The 18,515-nt window shown below is 41.0% G+C and overlaps 2 protein-coding genes across 2 annotated transcripts in view; both read left to right on the top strand.

Annotated features, from left to right (window-relative positions):
- Window positions 1–799: 799 nt before the first annotated feature.
- On the top strand, window positions 800–16,425 carry LOC308286312 (uncharacterized protein; the record flags this gene model as incomplete). Its single annotated transcript, XM_080727312.1, has 5 exons — window positions 800–919; window positions 5,129–5,276; window positions 9,491–9,595; window positions 10,489–10,619; window positions 16,211–16,425. Exons 2-5 carry the CDS (start codon window positions 5,146–5,148, stop codon window positions 16,423–16,425), a joined length of 582 nt encoding a protein of 193 aa, XP_080583438.1. The 5' UTR covers window positions 800–919; window positions 5,129–5,145.
- The window catches only part of LOC308286311 (protein NLRC3-like), a gene marked incomplete at its 5' end in the record, with an annotated part of 25,400 nt that continues 23,309 nt past the window's right edge, over window positions 16,425–18,515 (top strand). Inside the window, one exon of the mRNA XM_080727311.1 lies at window positions 16,425–16,612. Coding sequence (XP_080583437.1) covers window positions 16,425–16,612 — 188 coding nt within the window. The remainder of the gene's footprint in view (window positions 16,613–18,515) is intronic.

Raw genomic sequence — 18,515 nt, 5'->3', positions numbered from 1 at the left:
TTGTGCCACATGGGGGTCCTGACAAAGTAGAGTTCTGTAATAATGAAGTTTATAATTATTTTAAAAAGAAAACAGCTCTTATTAGTGATAATAAGTAACAGTAGTTTTACTGTCGTCAGCTTGTTTGTTGTTTACTCATGTTGTTGTTACAAAGAGGAGGCACGCGGCACGCCCCCCGGCCGTTAGGTTTCACTGCCTTCCCTGACTGGGATTTATGGCTCTTTGAAGTGAGCCGGATCTCTGGGATCCGTTCCTTTCAAAGAGCCGTTCAAAAGACTGGCTCATTTTAGATACTATAGTTACTTTGTAGATTTTGATTATAATTACAAATCACTTCAACCCTAAATACAATTATTTCGGACATATATAGGTACATGCCTGCCATTTGAAAATAGCAGATCTACAAGCTCACAATGCGTCGCGTTGATCTGCTATTTTCAAATAATTTTTCTACATTTTCTACATTGGAAAAACTGTGAAATGGGACATTCTGCATAATGACTATTTTGTACCATTGGTATTTTAAGTGCATTTTGATACCGAAAATGTTGTAGGCCTACTTTTACTTACATGGCCTACATTTTAATTCCAAACTTCTAATTGTGGCAGTGTTGATGCGTTTAGATAAGTAAAGAATGTTTGTATTTTTCTCCACAACTGTTCATTTAGAAAAGAACGGCTCCCTACTGCGAACCGGATCCCATTGTTCATTTCAAAGAGCCGTTCAAAAGACTCGATTCGTTCACGAACGTCCCATCTCTAACTCAGAGGACCGAGAGGAGGAGGATCAACTGTGACGCTAATTCCTCCAACAAACACAGGAAGGAAGCGTTTTGATCAGACACAATAAAGTGAATTTAACATCTGGACAATTTATTGGATTATAAAACACACCAGAAGAACCACAACATGATATAAAGTAAGTGTTGCTGTTTTAATATCACTGCTAGACTATAGTCCACTTGCCAGAATGTGAACCCTGGCATATTGAGTACACCAAGGTTTTATGTTAGAAATGTTGAGTATGGGTCCCCAGCATGTAGAAACTGCCGGATGCTAATTTGCATATGTTGAGCAATTTTCATAATTTGCATAATTCGATTTAATCCCCCATAATAATGGATAATATGTCAAAAACTGATTGGCCGATTTGAACAATACTGGAGTGGTTTTGGGGGTTATTGAGGATGCTGAATCCATTTCTGTCATTTTCTAAATTCAAAATGGCCGTTTTAAACCGGAAATGGCCATATACCAACTGGAAAATCAACAAAAAAGTATCAAAATCGCATCCTCAATAACCCCCAAAACCACTCTAATATTGTTCAAATCGGCCAATTAGTTCTTGACATATTATCCATTATTATGGAGGATTATGCTAAATAAATCGAATTATGCAAATTATGAAAATTGCTCAACATATGCAAGTTAGCATCCGGCAGTTTCTACATGCTGGGGACCCATACTCAACATTTCTAACATAAAACCTTACTGTACTCAATATGTCCGGGTTCACAATGGGGCTCTATGGGCTGGCAAGTAGACTAGTCTACAACCACTGCTTTTACACACAAACACTTCATAGCCTACTTATGGTTATACATGACCGTCATGTTTCCTCCTCAACCCAGCGACCAGTGAGGTTTTCATAGCGCAACGGTTTGAGCTACAAACGTCAGATTTCTAAAATAAAGTGTTTACCCAAGTCTCCCACTGAGCAATAGTCGTTTTTTACACGACTAGTTTTTTTTTAGCCTTAATTTCACCCGGCTAGATTCCGGTTATATTCACACCGAAAATATACTTTGCAATTTATTCCATGATTCGATAACAATTTATTAAAAAAAACAACAGTAAGGTGCTTAACTGATCTCCTAATATTGGACTAACATAATTATAATATCCGTTGATCATTATTAAGTATAGTTTAGATCTAGCCGAGATTTAGCCAACTAATTATAGTCGCCGTATCAACGTTTATATTTACACAGAATTTAGACAATTAGATTTAATCCATATTTCAATAAACATTTCTTTAAAAAAACAACTCCACGTTGCAGAACTGATCTCGAAATATTGGTGTAAAATGATTCCAATAGCCATCCGATCATTAAGCTATTTGTCTGGGTGTAGTCGTTGTATAGCCGGCTTTTCAACGCCTTTTTTTAAACCAATGTCAATATAAAGTCTTTAAAACAAAAATATACGATGAAATGAACTCCTCGTCTGTCAGTCAGACAGTGCAGTGCCGCGTGATTATGGATCCAACTGGGAAAGATGGATGGAAACGGCAAAGAGCGCTCGTTTTCAGTTATTGTCCACGACATTGCAAGCGGCCGGCGGAGCGCCGCGCGAGTTACGAAGCCGTGGTGAATGCAATCGTTATATTTACGGCCTGGGCAAGCGCACGATAAACGCCATGATAATTGGGTTTTGGTGCACCTCGCGCGGTCCAAGTGACTACAACGGAGCGCTCCCTACGTCCGGTTCAGCCAATCACAAGCTTCAAAAATGAGTCCGGGGCGTACACACGCGAGGAGCTCATTCGGCTTGATTTTCTTGCAGGTGGGATTTATGGCTCTTTGAAGTGAGCCGAGCCGGATCTCTGCGATCCGTTCCTTTTCAAAGAGCCGTTCAAAATACTGTCTCATTTTAGTTACTTTTAGTTATTTTGTTACTTTCTAGATTTTGATTATAATTACAAATCACTTCAACCCTATATAGGCCTGCATTTTGGCCATATACATTTCCGCCATTTGAAAATATTAGCCGATCTACAAGCTCACAATGTGTCACGTTGCGACACATTGTGAGCTTGTAGATCTGCTATTTTCAAATGATTTTTCCAAATGTTATTAATTGGAAAACCTGTGAAATGTGACGTTCTGCATATTGAGTACTTTCTATTCAATATGGGGCTAAATGTACTATAATCATATTTTTGTCTTAGGAATGCTACAAATAGTCTACAACACATTATTGAACTCAAGTCTCCATGGCACGAGTAATCAATAGAAAAAAAGTCATTTTGGGGGGTGAACTACTCTGTGCATTTTGATACCAATACTTTAGTGCTTTTACTCAAGTACATTTTAATTACACTTCTACTTGTGTATTTTGTACATTGTAGTAAAGAATGTTTGTACTTTTTACATGTAGTATTTTGAACGGCTCTTTGAAAAGGAACGGATCGCAGAGATCCGGCTCGGCTCACTTCAAAGAGCCATAAATCCCACCTGCAAGAAACTCAAGCCGAATGAGCTCCTCGCCACACACACGCACACGCACACGCGCACACACACACACACACACACACACACACACACACACACACACACACACACACACACACACACACACACACACACACTAACATTTAGTTTCCTCAACAATGTGCACTACACTAAAATGAACACAGGTGGGCAATGTCACCTTTTAATACGGCCAGAAAGTCTATACTATCATATCAGCATTGATGGCTGAGTGGATAGCGTCGGCGACTTGAGTGTCAGAGATTAGTGGATCGAATCCCACCGTCGCCCTACTTTTCACTACTTTCGACGGCCGCTAACGGCGAAATGTAGACTTTTTGTATCCGACTAATAGTGGTATATGTAGCAACCCGTGTAAATATAGCCGACTAAACAACTAGTCAAAAATATCAAATCTAGACCTTTACAACACTGATTTTCAACGCGTGGTGTAGAAGATAAAAACACGACTATTAGGCAACTAATACACCTCAAAATGCTTACTGGGCTCCTTTTACTCTGAAATGACGCCGTTCAACCAGAATTACACGCCGCTCCCGGATTGTTGAATAAAAAGCATTTTTATCCAGTTTTCCCTTGTATTTCCCCCTTGGACAGTCTCGTCATCGCATCATCTCCGTTCACTACAGTGAGCGAACGGCCATGACGCGACTGTCCACTGGAGGGGGACATACAAGGGAAAACAGGATAAAACTGCTTTTTATTCAACAATCCGGGAGCAGCTGGTTGAACGGCATCATTTCAGAGTAAAGGAGACTTGGGTGAAGCACTTTATTTATATAATCTGATGTTTGTAGCTCAAACGGTTGCGCTATGAAAACCTCGCTGGTCGCTGGGTGGAGGAGGAAACATGACGGTCATGTATTCAGGGCTAGGTTTCTACTGCTTACCATCCCTTTCTAGTCTGTCCTGCTTGTTCTGTTTGCTTGATGTCACCAGTAAAACATGTCGACAGAGCAGAGCGTTGTGAACATAATGATGTCTGTTATTTAACGCTAGAAGTGACTTGAAGTGGATTTGGTTGGTATAATTTAGGTAAACCCGTGTCAGATTTCCACTCGGCGGTCTTGTTTCTAAACGGCTGAAAGCTGCTTGGTTTCCATTGTGAGTTAACAGTGAGATCCGGTCCAGAGCCCGCCTACTGTATCCGGTCGTTTGCACTCACACATGCATACACGCAACGTTTCCTTTCCAGACCGGATCTGCAACATGCAAAGAGACTATCCCCACCTAACCTCGCGTCACCAGGCTTTCTCGGGGGAAAGTCCCTCCTCAGCAGTTTATTGTAAACCACGTGGTTTAGAGGAAACTGAAGTAGTTTTCAGCAGGGTTTCAGTGTGGTTTGCTTTGAGTGTTTACTGTTTGTGAATGTAGTATAAGATATTTTACAATGAACAGTTTTAGGCTACAATCAAAATAATCAGATAATGAAAAATATTTCTATTTTAAATATTTGATTAAACCAGTGCTGAACCATTGGACATCTCAAAGCTGCAGTCCATAACTTAGTTTAGTGAATAAAACATTATTTTAACCATGGTAGAGGATGTTAATTAATAGTATTATTAACATGATATTCCAACGTCTACCTCAGAGTCAGACCAGCTGTTAGTTCTGTTGTTGCAACAGCTGTGTCTCTGTGGTCTAGTAGGACCCCTGTTGGTTGACAAGAGCTACTGCATGCATCTGCATCTACTGTAGTTTCATCCTTATGATGGTGATATTGTTGTTCATCTACTGTAGTCTCATCATTATGACGGTGATATTGTTGTTCATCTACTGTAGTCTCAGCATTGTTATTAACCTACTATGAGTGTTTTCTGATGTATTTTATTGACTGTAACCTTAATTGACAGGTTTAATAAAGAGCAACATGGAAGCTGACAAACGCCACTTCCACAGAGCAGAGTCTCCAACAACACCCAGCTGTGTCTCCATGAAGAGTGACCAGTCCAAGGGAGGATGGATTGACTTCAAAGATGGACACCACTCTACTGATCAGAGGTCAGTAAAACTGTCAGAAAACAACACATGGTTTAGAGTCAGTAAAGGCCACTTTGTCTTGTTTCTATTTATAGATTTATCTTTGTCTTCAAAGTGATGTTTTCAATCTTAACACAATCCCTAGTATTCCTTTTCTTGGGTGATTATTCTAGGAAAATATCAGATCTACAAGTTAATAATACATCAGCATGTGTTGAGGTTTGGTGTAGAGAGGAAAAAAAAACAAATTGACCGATGCTCTAGACGACGTGGCCCCCTTGAAAACCACCAGGGTTAAAGCCCGCCAAGAGCCATGGTATAACTCAGATATTGCCGAATCAGCTAAACTCAGAGACAAAAAGTACAATGAAAAACGAAAGTGCTGCAAAACGCTTAGAAAAAAATTCAACCCTGACCTCAAAATCCAAATCAAGCATCTTACTGCTCAGTGTAAGAAACTTAGAAACCAGACGAACGCCCTAGTTAGATCCGCCAAAAAAAACTACATCGACGACAAAATCGACAAATACAAAAACAAACCACGAGACCTATGGAAGTTGCTTAACAACCAATTAGGCTTAAAACCTAAAACCATATGCCACAGCATAAACACCAAAATGGACGCCGCTCTCATTTCTGACAAATGTGAAGTGGCTACCCATCTTAACAAAACCTTTACCACCACAGCCCGTTCACTGGTTGAAAGACTGGTCGCCCCATCTGGGCGGTATGGTGTAAAATTTGTTAAGAAATTCTACAATAAACTGGGCGTCAGAAAAGATAGTTTTAAACTTGCCACAGTGACAACTGATGAAGTGTTTAAAAAATTGAGCGCCCTACCTCAACACAAGGCCACTGGCCTTGATAAAATTCCAGCTAGATTTCTCAGAGATTCAGCCGCCACCATTGCTCCAATCATTACCGACATAATTAACCTTTCCATCGAACAGGGTCATGTCCCACAGGACTTCAAACTAGCAAAAGTAACCCCCCTGCACAAAAAAGGTATCAAACTAGACCCTGGAAACTACCGTCCCGTTTCCATTCTTAGCTCCATATCCAAAGTCATGGAGAAAATAGTCTACGAACAGATTGCAAGATATCTCGATGAGAATAATCTGATTTACGAGTTCCAATCTGGATTCAGAAAATCCCATTCCACTGACACATGCCTTCTCTATTTGACTGACCAAATCAAACGGCAAATATAGCGGCATGGTCATGATGGACCTCCAGAAGGCATTTGACACCGTAAATCATTCTATTCTGATTGAGAAACTAAAAGCCATCGGTCTTGACAGCGCAGCAGTGAGTTGGATGCAATCTTACCTGGTGGGGAGGGAACAGGTGGTGGAGATTAACGGTACCCTGCCCCCCCCCCCCCCCTCCCAGTAAGCTGTGGTGTTCCTCAAGGAAGCATACTGGGACCTCTGTTGTTCCTAATATACGTGAACGACATGGCATCTGCTTGTGACTGCAACCTGTTCCTGTTCGCGGATGACTTGGCTCTCCTAGTCTCGGGCAAGGACCACTTGCAGGTTGAAAAGACACTTAACTCTGAACTAAGTAAGTTCTGCACATGGCTTAACGACAACAAATTATCAATTCACCTGGGAAAAACTGAGTCCATCCTCTTTGGATCAAATCATAACCTCAAAAAAGTCGATAACTTCACAATCAAAGTGGGTGACAAGGTCATAACACGAAAAAACGAAATCTCTTACTTAGGATGTATCCTTGAAGCTAATCTTTCCAGTGAAAAGATGACCTCTAAAAAGTAATAAATAAAATCAACCAACGAACTCGTTTCCTACAGAGGATCGCCCCAATGGTCAATTTCAACACACTGAAGACCATAGCTGGTGCAATAATCCAGCCCCTCTTTGACTACGGAGTCCACGTATGGTATCGTGACGCCCCACAAGCCCTGAAAACTAAACTCCAAACAGCCCAAAATAAACTAATTAGGGTCCTGCTTAACCTTCCCTATCAGACTCACCTCACCGCTACTCACCAGTTAAGAGTGGGGTGGCTCAGAGTAGATGACAGAGTACAGCAACTTGCAATGGGCCTGGTGTACAAGATACACTACACCACTATGATACCCAAGTACCTGTCAAAATACTTTATAAACATTAAGGATGTCCATAATTACAACACCAGAGGCAGCGCCACAGATCACTTTCAACCTAGAGTCAAAACCAACAAAGGGTCAAACTCTTTTTTTCTGCTATACCACCAAAATGTGGAAAGCCTTACCAAAGGCCATAAAGGAGTGTGGATCACTAGCATCCTTTAAAATTGCCCTGAAAAACCACTTACAGGCAGCAGCCGTTCGCAACTGGTAAAAAAAACTAACCTAGCCCAACCCTACCCTGCCCTGCCCCTTCATTGTATATACTTAATGTTTGTTTAGACTCTTTTTTTTTGTTCTCTCATTTTTCTTTTCTTTACATATCTACTGCATAGTACTGTGTTCTATTCGTCTGTCATTCAATGTTATATGAGATACTTAAATGGTTTCCTGTGGAAATAAGCTTAGTCGTTTCATGGATCTCCTTTTAGTAGACCTTGTACCAGTGAACTGTACCGTCATGAAACTGTACCTTTTCCTATGCAAACTTCTAATAAAGTCTTCAATCAATCAATCAATCAATCAATCAATAGAGCCATGGAGTATAGGTTTAAACCAGTGGTTCTAAAGGTCTTGTCTGTTTAGAGGCTTAACAAGTCATAACACAATAACACTTCATTATGTATTAAAGTAAATGTCTTCTGTAAAGTCAGCAATATCTAATTTATAACAACTAGCTCCTCTGAGGGCCAGTCTTCACCAGGCCGGGTTGTCTACCCAGGCCTGCAATCTTTGGAAAGCATCCATAGCCAATTGGGATGGATTCTGACATGTCTTGATCACAAGACCCCAGAGACAATGTGTACCGATGTGTGTTACCTTTGGACTGAATATTTCTGTTTAGCTTTTTAGGGGCCTTTTGTTGGTATTGATTACTCTATATCCATATTGTTTGACTTATTTATATACAGTATATATTCTGCTTTCTCTACTCAGTAGATTCTATGGGTATATTTGTTCTTGATTTTATTCTTGATCGTAACACCCATTTTCTACTGACTGATTTACTTTTGTGTGGCTTTTGTAGACTTGATGTTTTTAAAACAAGTTGTGCCTATGGGCAAAACTACCACCTGCCCCTCACCTTGGTAACAGGAGTGGTGTGTGGATCTGATTGGCCCCCACCCTCCCTAGACATGTTATATAGCTGGCTTTATGCCAGCTGCTTCTTTTATGCCTGATGAAGGTCTGAAGAACTCAAACGTTGCTGAATAAAGTTATGGATTGTAAGTGAAGTTCCAACACACCTGTCCTAGTAGGTGTGCAAGAGGAGCTCTCTTCTAAGGCCTATAAGTCTTGACCTTCTCTCGGTCAAAGACTGAAACTGTATCCAACCCGGCCTGGTGGAGATATGCTCTCTGTTCTACTTATTCTCATGTCATTTTGGACAGTCATGGTGTCACATGTCATTTACATGCGTTCTGGAAGCCCTCTGTATTTAATTCATGGACAGAATAAATAGCAAGCAAAGAAAACATACAATAACATTGCAGTTATAAAAACACTATATGTACAGAGTAGGGGAAACAGGTTTGGTCAGATATGCTGGTACTGAGGGGATGGAGGGCAGATTTGCGTTGACTATTGTCAATCCCATTTTTAGTTGTTTAACCCTGTCTTCAACGCTGAGCCAACTTAAGCTAACACAATGTGTGGGAGAAACATGGGTCATGACCCCAGGTGGAGAAGTAGCCCAATCAGTTTGTTTTGGGAGGTTTGGAGCTTAGTCTTTAGTGGATGTTTGATGTTGCAGCACCAGGAGGTGCAAGCGTAGTCAAAGTGGGACTGAATGAGGGCCCAGCAAGAGTCCTGAGGGCACTTTGTTTGACAACAGTGGAGATTCTGTCCAGGAATCTTGTTCTTTGATTGACTTTTTTCATCACCTTAGTTGCCATGCTGTCCCCAGACAGGTCTTTGTCAGGAATACAGCCCTAGACACACAGACCTTTATTGTAAACATTTCATCACATCTGCACTGAGCCTGTTGTTTCAACATTGAAAAGACAAAACCTTTAAGAGAATTGTACTCTCTCATACTACTTAGGAATAAAATGAGCTTTTCATCCACATGATAAATGTATAAACATTTGTATGATTCCAGAAGTCACAGAGCAGAGTCTCCAACACCCAGCTGTGTGTCTGTGAAGAGTGACATGTCTAAAGGAAATCCTCCAGACTTCAGTGAACCTGGACCTCCACACACACAGTATGTCAATCCTCCTATACAATATAGAACACTAGAACATGACAAAGTGATCTCATGCTAAGTTACATGTGCACAATAAATAATGACTATAAAACAGCATTTGTTCATATGGATTAGTTACTAGTTAGTGTTCAGTTTGTGATTCTGATTCTGTCTATCTGGAATATACATTATTATGAAACCAATGATAATATCTGTGTATTTATCTATGTAACAAACTATGGAAATCTCTGTCAGTGGTTCTCAATTATGTTCATTTCAGGGACCCCCAAATGAATGCTTTTGTCCGCAGACCACTATCTGAAAATATTTATGACCTCCATAAAAGATTTGTGTTTCAAAAACGTTAAAAGAAAAACACATTTTTTCAAGCAAATCTACAAGCTCATAATGGTTGGCATTGCAACATGTGAGCTTGTGTATTTGCTATTATCAAATAGGTTTAAGGTGGTTCAACTGATCCTGACTATAATATAGTCAGGATCCGTTGAAACACTTTTACCCAGGACCCCCTGGAACCCCCTCAAGGACCCCTGGGGGACCCCAAACCCCACTTTAAGAACCATATGATCTATGTATCAAACTGTTGAATATCTAAATGTATACAGCAAGCTAATATTTATCTATGCAACCAACTTTGGAATAAATGCCTGTCTGTCTGTCTGTCTGTCTGTCTGTCTGTCTGTCTGTCTGTCTGTCTGTCTGTCTGTCTGTCTGTCTATATTATAAACTGCTTTTTCTTCTTTTCTTTTACTGTTTCTATTGCTATTTGAGTAGTTGTTTCTGTTGTTTGAACACTGAAGAGCCCAAAACAGATCTACTCTCTCATACTAGCTACAAATGAAATGATTTTCATTCACATGATAAATGTATAAACATGTGTATGATTCCAGAAGTCACAGAGCAGAGTCTCCAACACCCAGCTGTGTGTCTGTGAAGAGTGACATGTCTAAAGGAAATCCTCCAGACTTCAGTGAACCTGGACCTCCACACACACAGTATGTCAATCCTCCTATACAATACTGTATAACCAGTGATGGGCAGTAGCGAGCTACAAGTAGCGACGCTACATAGCTTAACTACATTTCTCAGTAGCGTCACGGTAGCGCAGCTCCTTTTGAACCAAATATATTTTTTCTGTAGCGTAGCTATTTTTAGGCCCCAGTAGTGACGTAGCGTCCGACAAAAGCTACACGTTACTAATAAAGTTTTGGGCAAGAAAAAATCCCTGGAGAAAAGCCATGGAAATTAACAGAGGGAAAGTGTTTATATTGCGATGGGACATAGCCACATAGACCTATATTCTAATAAATAGTTGTTATTTAAATAGTGAATGACAATGCCACCGCAACAATCTGCGCGCCGGGTAGCGTGAGAACAAACGAGAGAAAGAGAGAGAGGGAGAGCGAGAGAGAGAGAGAGAGGGAGGGGGAGAGAGAGCGAGAGAGAAAGAGAAACTCCACTCCACGTACTGTTAGGCAGTGATGGGCAAGCTACTTGGAAAATGTAGTAAGCTAAGCTACAAGATACTCTTGATGAAATATAGCTTAAGCTACAACGAAGCTACCCACAGAAAATGTAGCAAAGCAAGCTACAAGCTACACGGCAAAAGTAGCTTACTACAACAAAGCTATTTTTTTTTTTTTTTTTTATCAACTGTATGATCAAATACAACTTTCCACCAAACAAATAGGCAGGCAAAAAATGATCAGTTCGATTGATTATTATAAAACTGTAAACAAGCCCTCATGTCTGGCTTTTTGTGTCATCCTTTCATTTACTTTTTAAATTAAATGTGTAGCCTACCTTTTCAGGCTGTGACCCCCCAAAAAATCCTATTTGAACTGGGGACCCCACCCTGACAAGCAATTGGAATTAGGAGTTGAGGCATTACATTACACAAGGCGTTTCGAGCTTGTAGATCTGCCATTTTCACAATTTGTGCCTCTTTTACTATATTGTCAATTTGGCCAACGTTTGACCAGTTTTTTAACTTTTTATGCAGTTTTGGTCTTTTATTTATATTCTTTTAGGTATTAAAAATATCTAAAAGGTCCTTAAATTGCCTCTTCACTGTCATTAGTTAGCTGTGGACAAAAGAGTGCACTGACTTGGTGGACAGTAAATAACAGTAAATGCAAACACAAGACATTAACTATCAGCATCCTTTATTGTAAACATTTCATCACATCTGCACTAAGCCTTTTCATACAGTACACACACTACACCAAAATGTCACCACTAAAGCAGATCTACAAGCTCACACTGGTATGCATAGCAACATGTTGTGAGCTTGTTTATCTGCGATTATCAAATAACCGATGTACTTAGGTTTAAAGTGGTTCAACTGATGTATCAAACTATAAAATAAATACATGTACAACAAGCTAAGGACCTCTTTTTATCAGTTTCTATTGCTATTTTTTGTAGTTTTTCCTGTTGTTTCAACATTGAAAAGACAAAACCTTTAAGAGAATTTTACTCTCTCATACTACTTAGGAATAAAATGAGCTTTTCATTCACATGATAAATGTATAAATATTTGTATGATTCCAGAAGTCACAGAGCAGAGTCTCCAACACCCAGCTGTGTGTCTGTGAAGAGTGACATGTCTAAAGGAAATCCTCCACACTTCAGTGAACCTGGACCTCCACACACACAGTATGTCAATCCTCCTATACAATACTGTATAACCAGTGATGGGCAGTAGCGAGCTACAAGTAGCGACGCTACATAGCTTAACTACATTTCTCAGTAGCGTCACGGTAGCGCAGCTCCTTTTGAACCAAATATCTTTTTTCTGTAGTGTAGCTATTTTTAGGCCCCAGTAGTGACGTAGCGTCCGACAAAAGCTACACGTTACTAATAAAGTTTTGGGCAAGAACAAATCCCTGGAGAAAAGCCATGGAAATGAACAGAGGGAAAGTGTTTATATTGCGATGGGACATAGCCACATAGACCTATATTATAATAAATAGTTGTTATTTAAATAGTGAATGACAATGCCACCGCAACAATCTGCGCGCCGGGTAGCGTGAGAACAAACGAGAGAAAGAGAGAGAGGGAGAGCGAGAGAGAGAGAGAGAGAGTGAGGGGGAGAGAGAGCGAGAGAGAAAGAGAAAGAGAAACTCCACTCCACGTACTGTTAGGCAGTGATGGGCAAGCTACTTGGAAAATGTAGTAAGCTAAGCTCAAGCTACTCTTGATGAAATATAGCTTAAGCTACAACGAAGCTACCCACAGAAGATGTAGCAAAGCAAGCTACACGGCAAAAGTAGCTTACTACAACAAAGCTATTTTTTTTTTTATCAACTGTATGATCAAATACAACTTTCCACCAAACAAATAGGCAGGCAAAAAATGATCAGTTCGATTGATTATTATAAAACTGTAAACAAGCCCTCATGTCTGGCTTTTTGTGTCATCCTTTCATTTACTTTTTAAATTAAATGTGTAGCCTACCTTTTCAGGCTGTGACCCCCCCAAAAAATCCTATTTGAACTGGGGACCCCACCCTGACAAGCAATTGGAATTAGGAGTTGAGGCATTACATTACACAAGGCGTTTCGAGCTTGTAGATCTGCCATTTTCACAATTTGTGCCTCTTTTACTATATTGTCAATTTGGCCAACGTTTGACCAGTTTTTTAACTTTTTATGCAGTTTTGGTCTTTTATTTATATTCTTTTAGGTATTAAAAATATCTAAAAGGTCCTTAAATTGCCTCTTCACTGTCATTAGTTAGCTGTGGACAAAAGAGTGCACTGACTTGGTGGACAGTAAATAACAGTAAATGCAAACACAAGACATTAACTATCAGCATCCTTTATTGTAAACATTTCATCACATCTGCACTAAGCCTTTTCATACAGTACACACACTACACCAAAATGTCACCACTAAAGCAGATCTACAAGCTCACAATGGTATGCATAGCAACATGTTGTGAGCTTGTTTATCTGCGATTATCAAATAACCGATGTACTTAGGTTTAAAGTGGTTCAACTGATGTATCAAACTATAAAATAAATACATGTACAACAAGCTAAGGACCTCTTTTTATCAGTTTCTATTGCTATTTTTTTGTAGTTTTTCCTGTTTTTTCAACATTGAAAAGACAAAACCTTTAAGAGAATTTTACTCTCTCATACTACTTAGGAATAAAATGAGCTTTTCATTCACATGATGAATGTATAAATATTTGTATGATTCCAGAAGTCACAGAGCAGAGTCTCCAACACCCAGCTGTGTGTCTGTGAAGAGTGACATGTCTAAAGGAAATCCTCCAGACTTCAGTGAACCTGGACCTCCACACACACAGTATGTCAATCCTCCTATACAATACTGTATAACCAGTGATAGTGTGGGGATTTAAGGGGAGCAAATGCTAATTTCGTGCAAATTTGTCTTAGAGCGCAACATTTTGCACAGATGTAGCCCAGGGCTTGCTCTAATGATTTAGCTAGGGCGCCCGAGCCGACGACCTTCGGGGTCGCCACAGCGGCCAAATCAAGTTGTCCTCCCATTGACTTTCTATACAGAAGGAAAATACCCAGACATTCTTTTTTTCTTTCTGGGTATTTAAGTAGGATCGGAGGGGTCTAACTAGGGGTTTGTTATGATGCTGAATCCATTGCAGGCATTTGTTTTGCACAAAAAACATTCCTTTGGCTAGACATGGCCTCAGATGATGCATTTACGGGTGAGCATTCATGTTAGTCGGAGGCCTTAGGGTTTTTTTTCTCGTGCTAATCAGTCTAAAAGTGCAAAGTTTTGCACAGATGTAGCTCAGGGCATTCTCTAACGATTTAGCTAGGGCACCTGAGTCTGCGACCTTCGGGGTCGCCACAGCGGCCAAATCAAGTTGGGCTCCCATCGACTTAACACATCGGACGCCCACGTGGTTTTGTTGTCTTAATTTGCTGGTGCCTATGGCAACGCGTCATTTTACCTACCGGCGAGAGTACTGGCGAGAAAAGTAATCCGAGTAAATGTAATCCGAGTATGTCCTGTTTATTTCGCGAAAATCTTTTCTTTCAGTCAGGACCGTTTTTTATCATTTCTAAGCCACAGTGTTTGTGTTACGGCATGTAGAAGAGGCTGCCGTTTTGAGAAAAAAATGAAAAAAGGAAGAGAATCCGGAGAAAACAGCATTTTTGTGCAGCCGCTGAACAGGAAGTCAATGAGACACACAGCGCGTCCGGATGACGTAATTGCACGCTGCATGTTGGGAAATGGAGTTTGTTTCATCACCGCGGTAGCCAAGTGCAGTAGCTACAGTACAGTATAGTTTACTGTACAACGCGTCAAACGTGTCGTGGGCCTCCAGCGACATCAAAGAAATTGACTTGTAGACACCACGTGGGCATCCGATGTGTTAAGTGATGAAAAGTGATGAGTCATCAGTTTTGTGGGTGTTTTCTGGAGCTGTGGCGACCCCGAAGGTCGCCGACTCAGGCGCCCTAGCTAAATCATTAGAGCAAGCCCTGGGCTACATCTGTGCAAAATTTTGCGCTTTAAGACAAATCTGCACGAAATTAGCATTTGCTCCCCTTAAATCCCCACACTATGATGGGCAGTAGCGAGCTACAAGTAGCGACGCTTCATAGCTTAACTACATTTCTCAGTAGCGTCACGGTAGCGCCGCTCCTTTTGAACCAAATAACCTTTTCTGTAGTGTAGCTATTTTTAGGCCCCAGTAGTGACGTAGTGTCCAACAAAAGCTACACGTTATTAATAAAGTTTTGGGCAAGAAAAAATCCCAGGAGAAAAGCCATGGAGATTAGTTGGTATAGAAATGTCGACTGACACTTGAGTAACTCTTTTCAGAGAGATCGTATAGATTGAGATACAGACAATGATCTGGATTAGAGATCTGCACGGGACTGATTTTTCAATCCCATTACCTCCTGCTTGATTTCTGACCACTCCCGCCTGCCGCCGCAATTATTTCATTTTTGACCGCCCGCACGGCACCGCAGACAATTCCTGTCCGTCCGCCCGCTCCCGCCCGCAACACACAAATTATGCGTGATTGCACGTCCAACAGCCTCCCTTCCAAGAAGGCACATTGAGATCCAAAACCATTACCAAACAGAATAAGTGTGCGCGATGAGAGGAGCATTTGTGAGGGGTTGCACACTGTCACACATGTAGGAAAGTGTTTATATTGCGATGGGAGGGACATATATAAATAGTTATATATTAAATAGTACTGAGTGACAATGCCGCCGCGACAATCTGCGCGCCGGGTAGCGTGAGAACAAACGAGAGAAAGAGAGAGAGGGAGAGCGAGAGAGAGAGAGAGAGGGAGGGGGAGAGAGAGCGAGAGAGAAAGAGAAACTCCACTCCACGTACTGTTAGGTGCTTGCTGCGTGTGCGAATTGTCCTCAGGCTCAGCAGGGGAAATTACGTTCTCTACAGATTAACATCTTGCTAAAGTATAGATAATATATATAATAGCTTATTGCGGGAGAGTGCAGGATTTTGCGGGGTCCGCTGGCTTTATTGTAACCGCCTGCTCCTGCCTGCAGGGATTAAAATACCACCCGCACCGCAACATATGGCTCCCACTGCAGGTCTCTACTCTGGATACAACATATGGCTCCCACTGCAGGTCTCTACTCTGGATACAACATATGGCTCCCACTGCAGGTCTCTACTCTGGATACAACATATGGCTCCCACTGCAGGTCTCTACTCTGGATACAACACATGGCTCCCACTGCAGGTCTCTACTCTGGATACAACATAATGGCTCCCACTGCAGGTCTCTACTCTGGATACAACATATGGCTCCCACTGCAGGTCTCTACTCTGGATACAACATAATGGCTCCCACTGCAGGTCTCTACTCTGGATACAACATATGGCTCCCACTGCAGGTCTCTACTCTGGATACAACATATGGCTCCCACTGCAGGTCTCTACTCTGGATACAACATATGGCTCCCACTGCAGGTCTCTACTCTGGATACAACATATGGCTCCCACTGCAGGTCTCTACTCTGGATACAGCGTGTGCACATTCTATGAATCACAGCTCTATAGCTTGTTTTATACTTCTATAGTACAGCGGTGTCATTTGCCAAAAAGAACAGATCTACAAGCTAACAATGTGTCACGGCTCTACGGGGCATTTGCTTGAAGATCTACGCTTGGTTCCATGGCCCCTCCCCCTGCAGTGTTATTCTCACTGCACTCAGAGACAGACAGACACACGGACTGACGGAGGGGGATATGGAACTAAACCCGCACAGTGAAACTATTTGCAGTGTTTGCAATGTTAAAAACGTCACTCGATATAACTTTAATCAAATGCGGGTGAAACAGAGAAGGGGACATCGTGACCGCACAGCATAATAGACCTCCATACAAGATTTGTGTCGTTAAAATGTTTAAAAAAAATAATAATAACATTTTTCAAACTGTTGAATATCTAAATGTATACAGAAAGATAAGGACTAATATCTATCTATGCAACCAACTTTGGAATATCTGTCTGTCTGTCTGTCTGTCTGTCTGTCTGTCTGTCTGTCTGTCTGTCTGTCTGTCTTTCTATATTACAAACTGCTTTTTCTTCTATTCTTTCTTTTATTGTTTCTATTGCTATTTTTGAATTTTATTTTTTCTGTTGTTTGAACACCGGAGAGCCCAAAACAGATCTACTCTCTCATACTAGCTACAAATGAAATGATTTTCATCCACATGATAAATGTATAAACATGTGTATGATTCCAGAAGTCACAGAGCAGAGTCTCCAACACCCAGCTGTGTGTCTGTGAAGAGTGACATGTCTAAAGGAAATCCTCCAGACTTCAGTGAACCTGGACCTCCACACACACAGTATGTCAATCCTCCTATACAATATAGAACACTATTGATTGATTGATTGAAGAATTTATTAGAAGTTTGCAATAGAAAAAAGTACAGTTTCATGACAGTACAAATCACTGGTACAAGGTCAACTAAAAGGAGATCCTAGAAAGCCGAGGCTTATTTCCACAGGAACCACACTTTAAGTATCTCATATAACATTGAAAGACAGACGGATAGAACATAGTACTTTATCTAGGATAATATCAGTTTCAAAAGCATAACATCAAAAACAAAAAAAGAGAAAATGGGGGGGGGGGGGGGGGGAGCATGGGGGCTTAGTCTATTTACAAGTCACGGGTAGCAGCTGTCTGAAGGTGACTTTTCATACCAATTTTGAAGGAGGCTAGGGATTTGCTCTCCTTTAGGGCTTGTGGAAGGGCGTTCCACATGTTGATGTTGTAGCAGGAGAACGAGTTAGAGCCTTGTTTAGTGTTAAATCTACGTTGATGATGATTAGTGGAGCTGCCTCTGGTGTTGTGATTGTGAACATCCTTGACCTTTAAGAAATAGTTTGTCAGGTACATAACATGGGAATCTTGGAGGTGTAGTGTATCTTGTACACCAGGCCCATTGCAAGATGCTGTACTCTGTCAGCTACTTTGAGCCATCCCACGCTTTCGTGGTGATGATCGGTAAGGTGGGTCTGAGGAGGGAGACCAAGCACAACCCTAATTAGTTTGTTTTGGGCTGTTTGGAGCTTTAACTTTAAGGCAGCTGGGGCGTCGCGATACCAGACAAGGACTCCGTAATCAATGAGGGGCCCAATAAGAGCACCTCCTAGTGTCTTTCGGGATTTAATATTGATCAGCGGGGCAACCCTTTGCAAGAAGCGAATTCGTTGGTTGACTTTATTGATTACCTTGGTGGTCATTTTTTCACTGGATAGGTTAGCCTCCAGGATGCAACCCAGGTAGCAGATGTAGTTTTTTCTTTCTATCACAGTGTCACCTACTTTAATTGTGAAGTTCTCAACTAGGCTAAGTTTCTGACTAGATCCAAAGAGGATACATTCAGTTTTGCCTAGGTGAATTGATAGTTTGTTG

Source organism: Nannobrachium achirus (genome assembly GCF_963921795.1).
Source record: "Nannobrachium achirus genome assembly, chromosome: 6".
In the NCBI taxonomy this organism is placed as follows: Eukaryota; Metazoa; Chordata; class Actinopteri; order Myctophiformes; family Myctophidae; genus Nannobrachium; species Nannobrachium achirus.
Note: the sequence above shows the minus strand (reverse complement) of the source record. Positions and strands in the feature narration are given on the sequence as shown.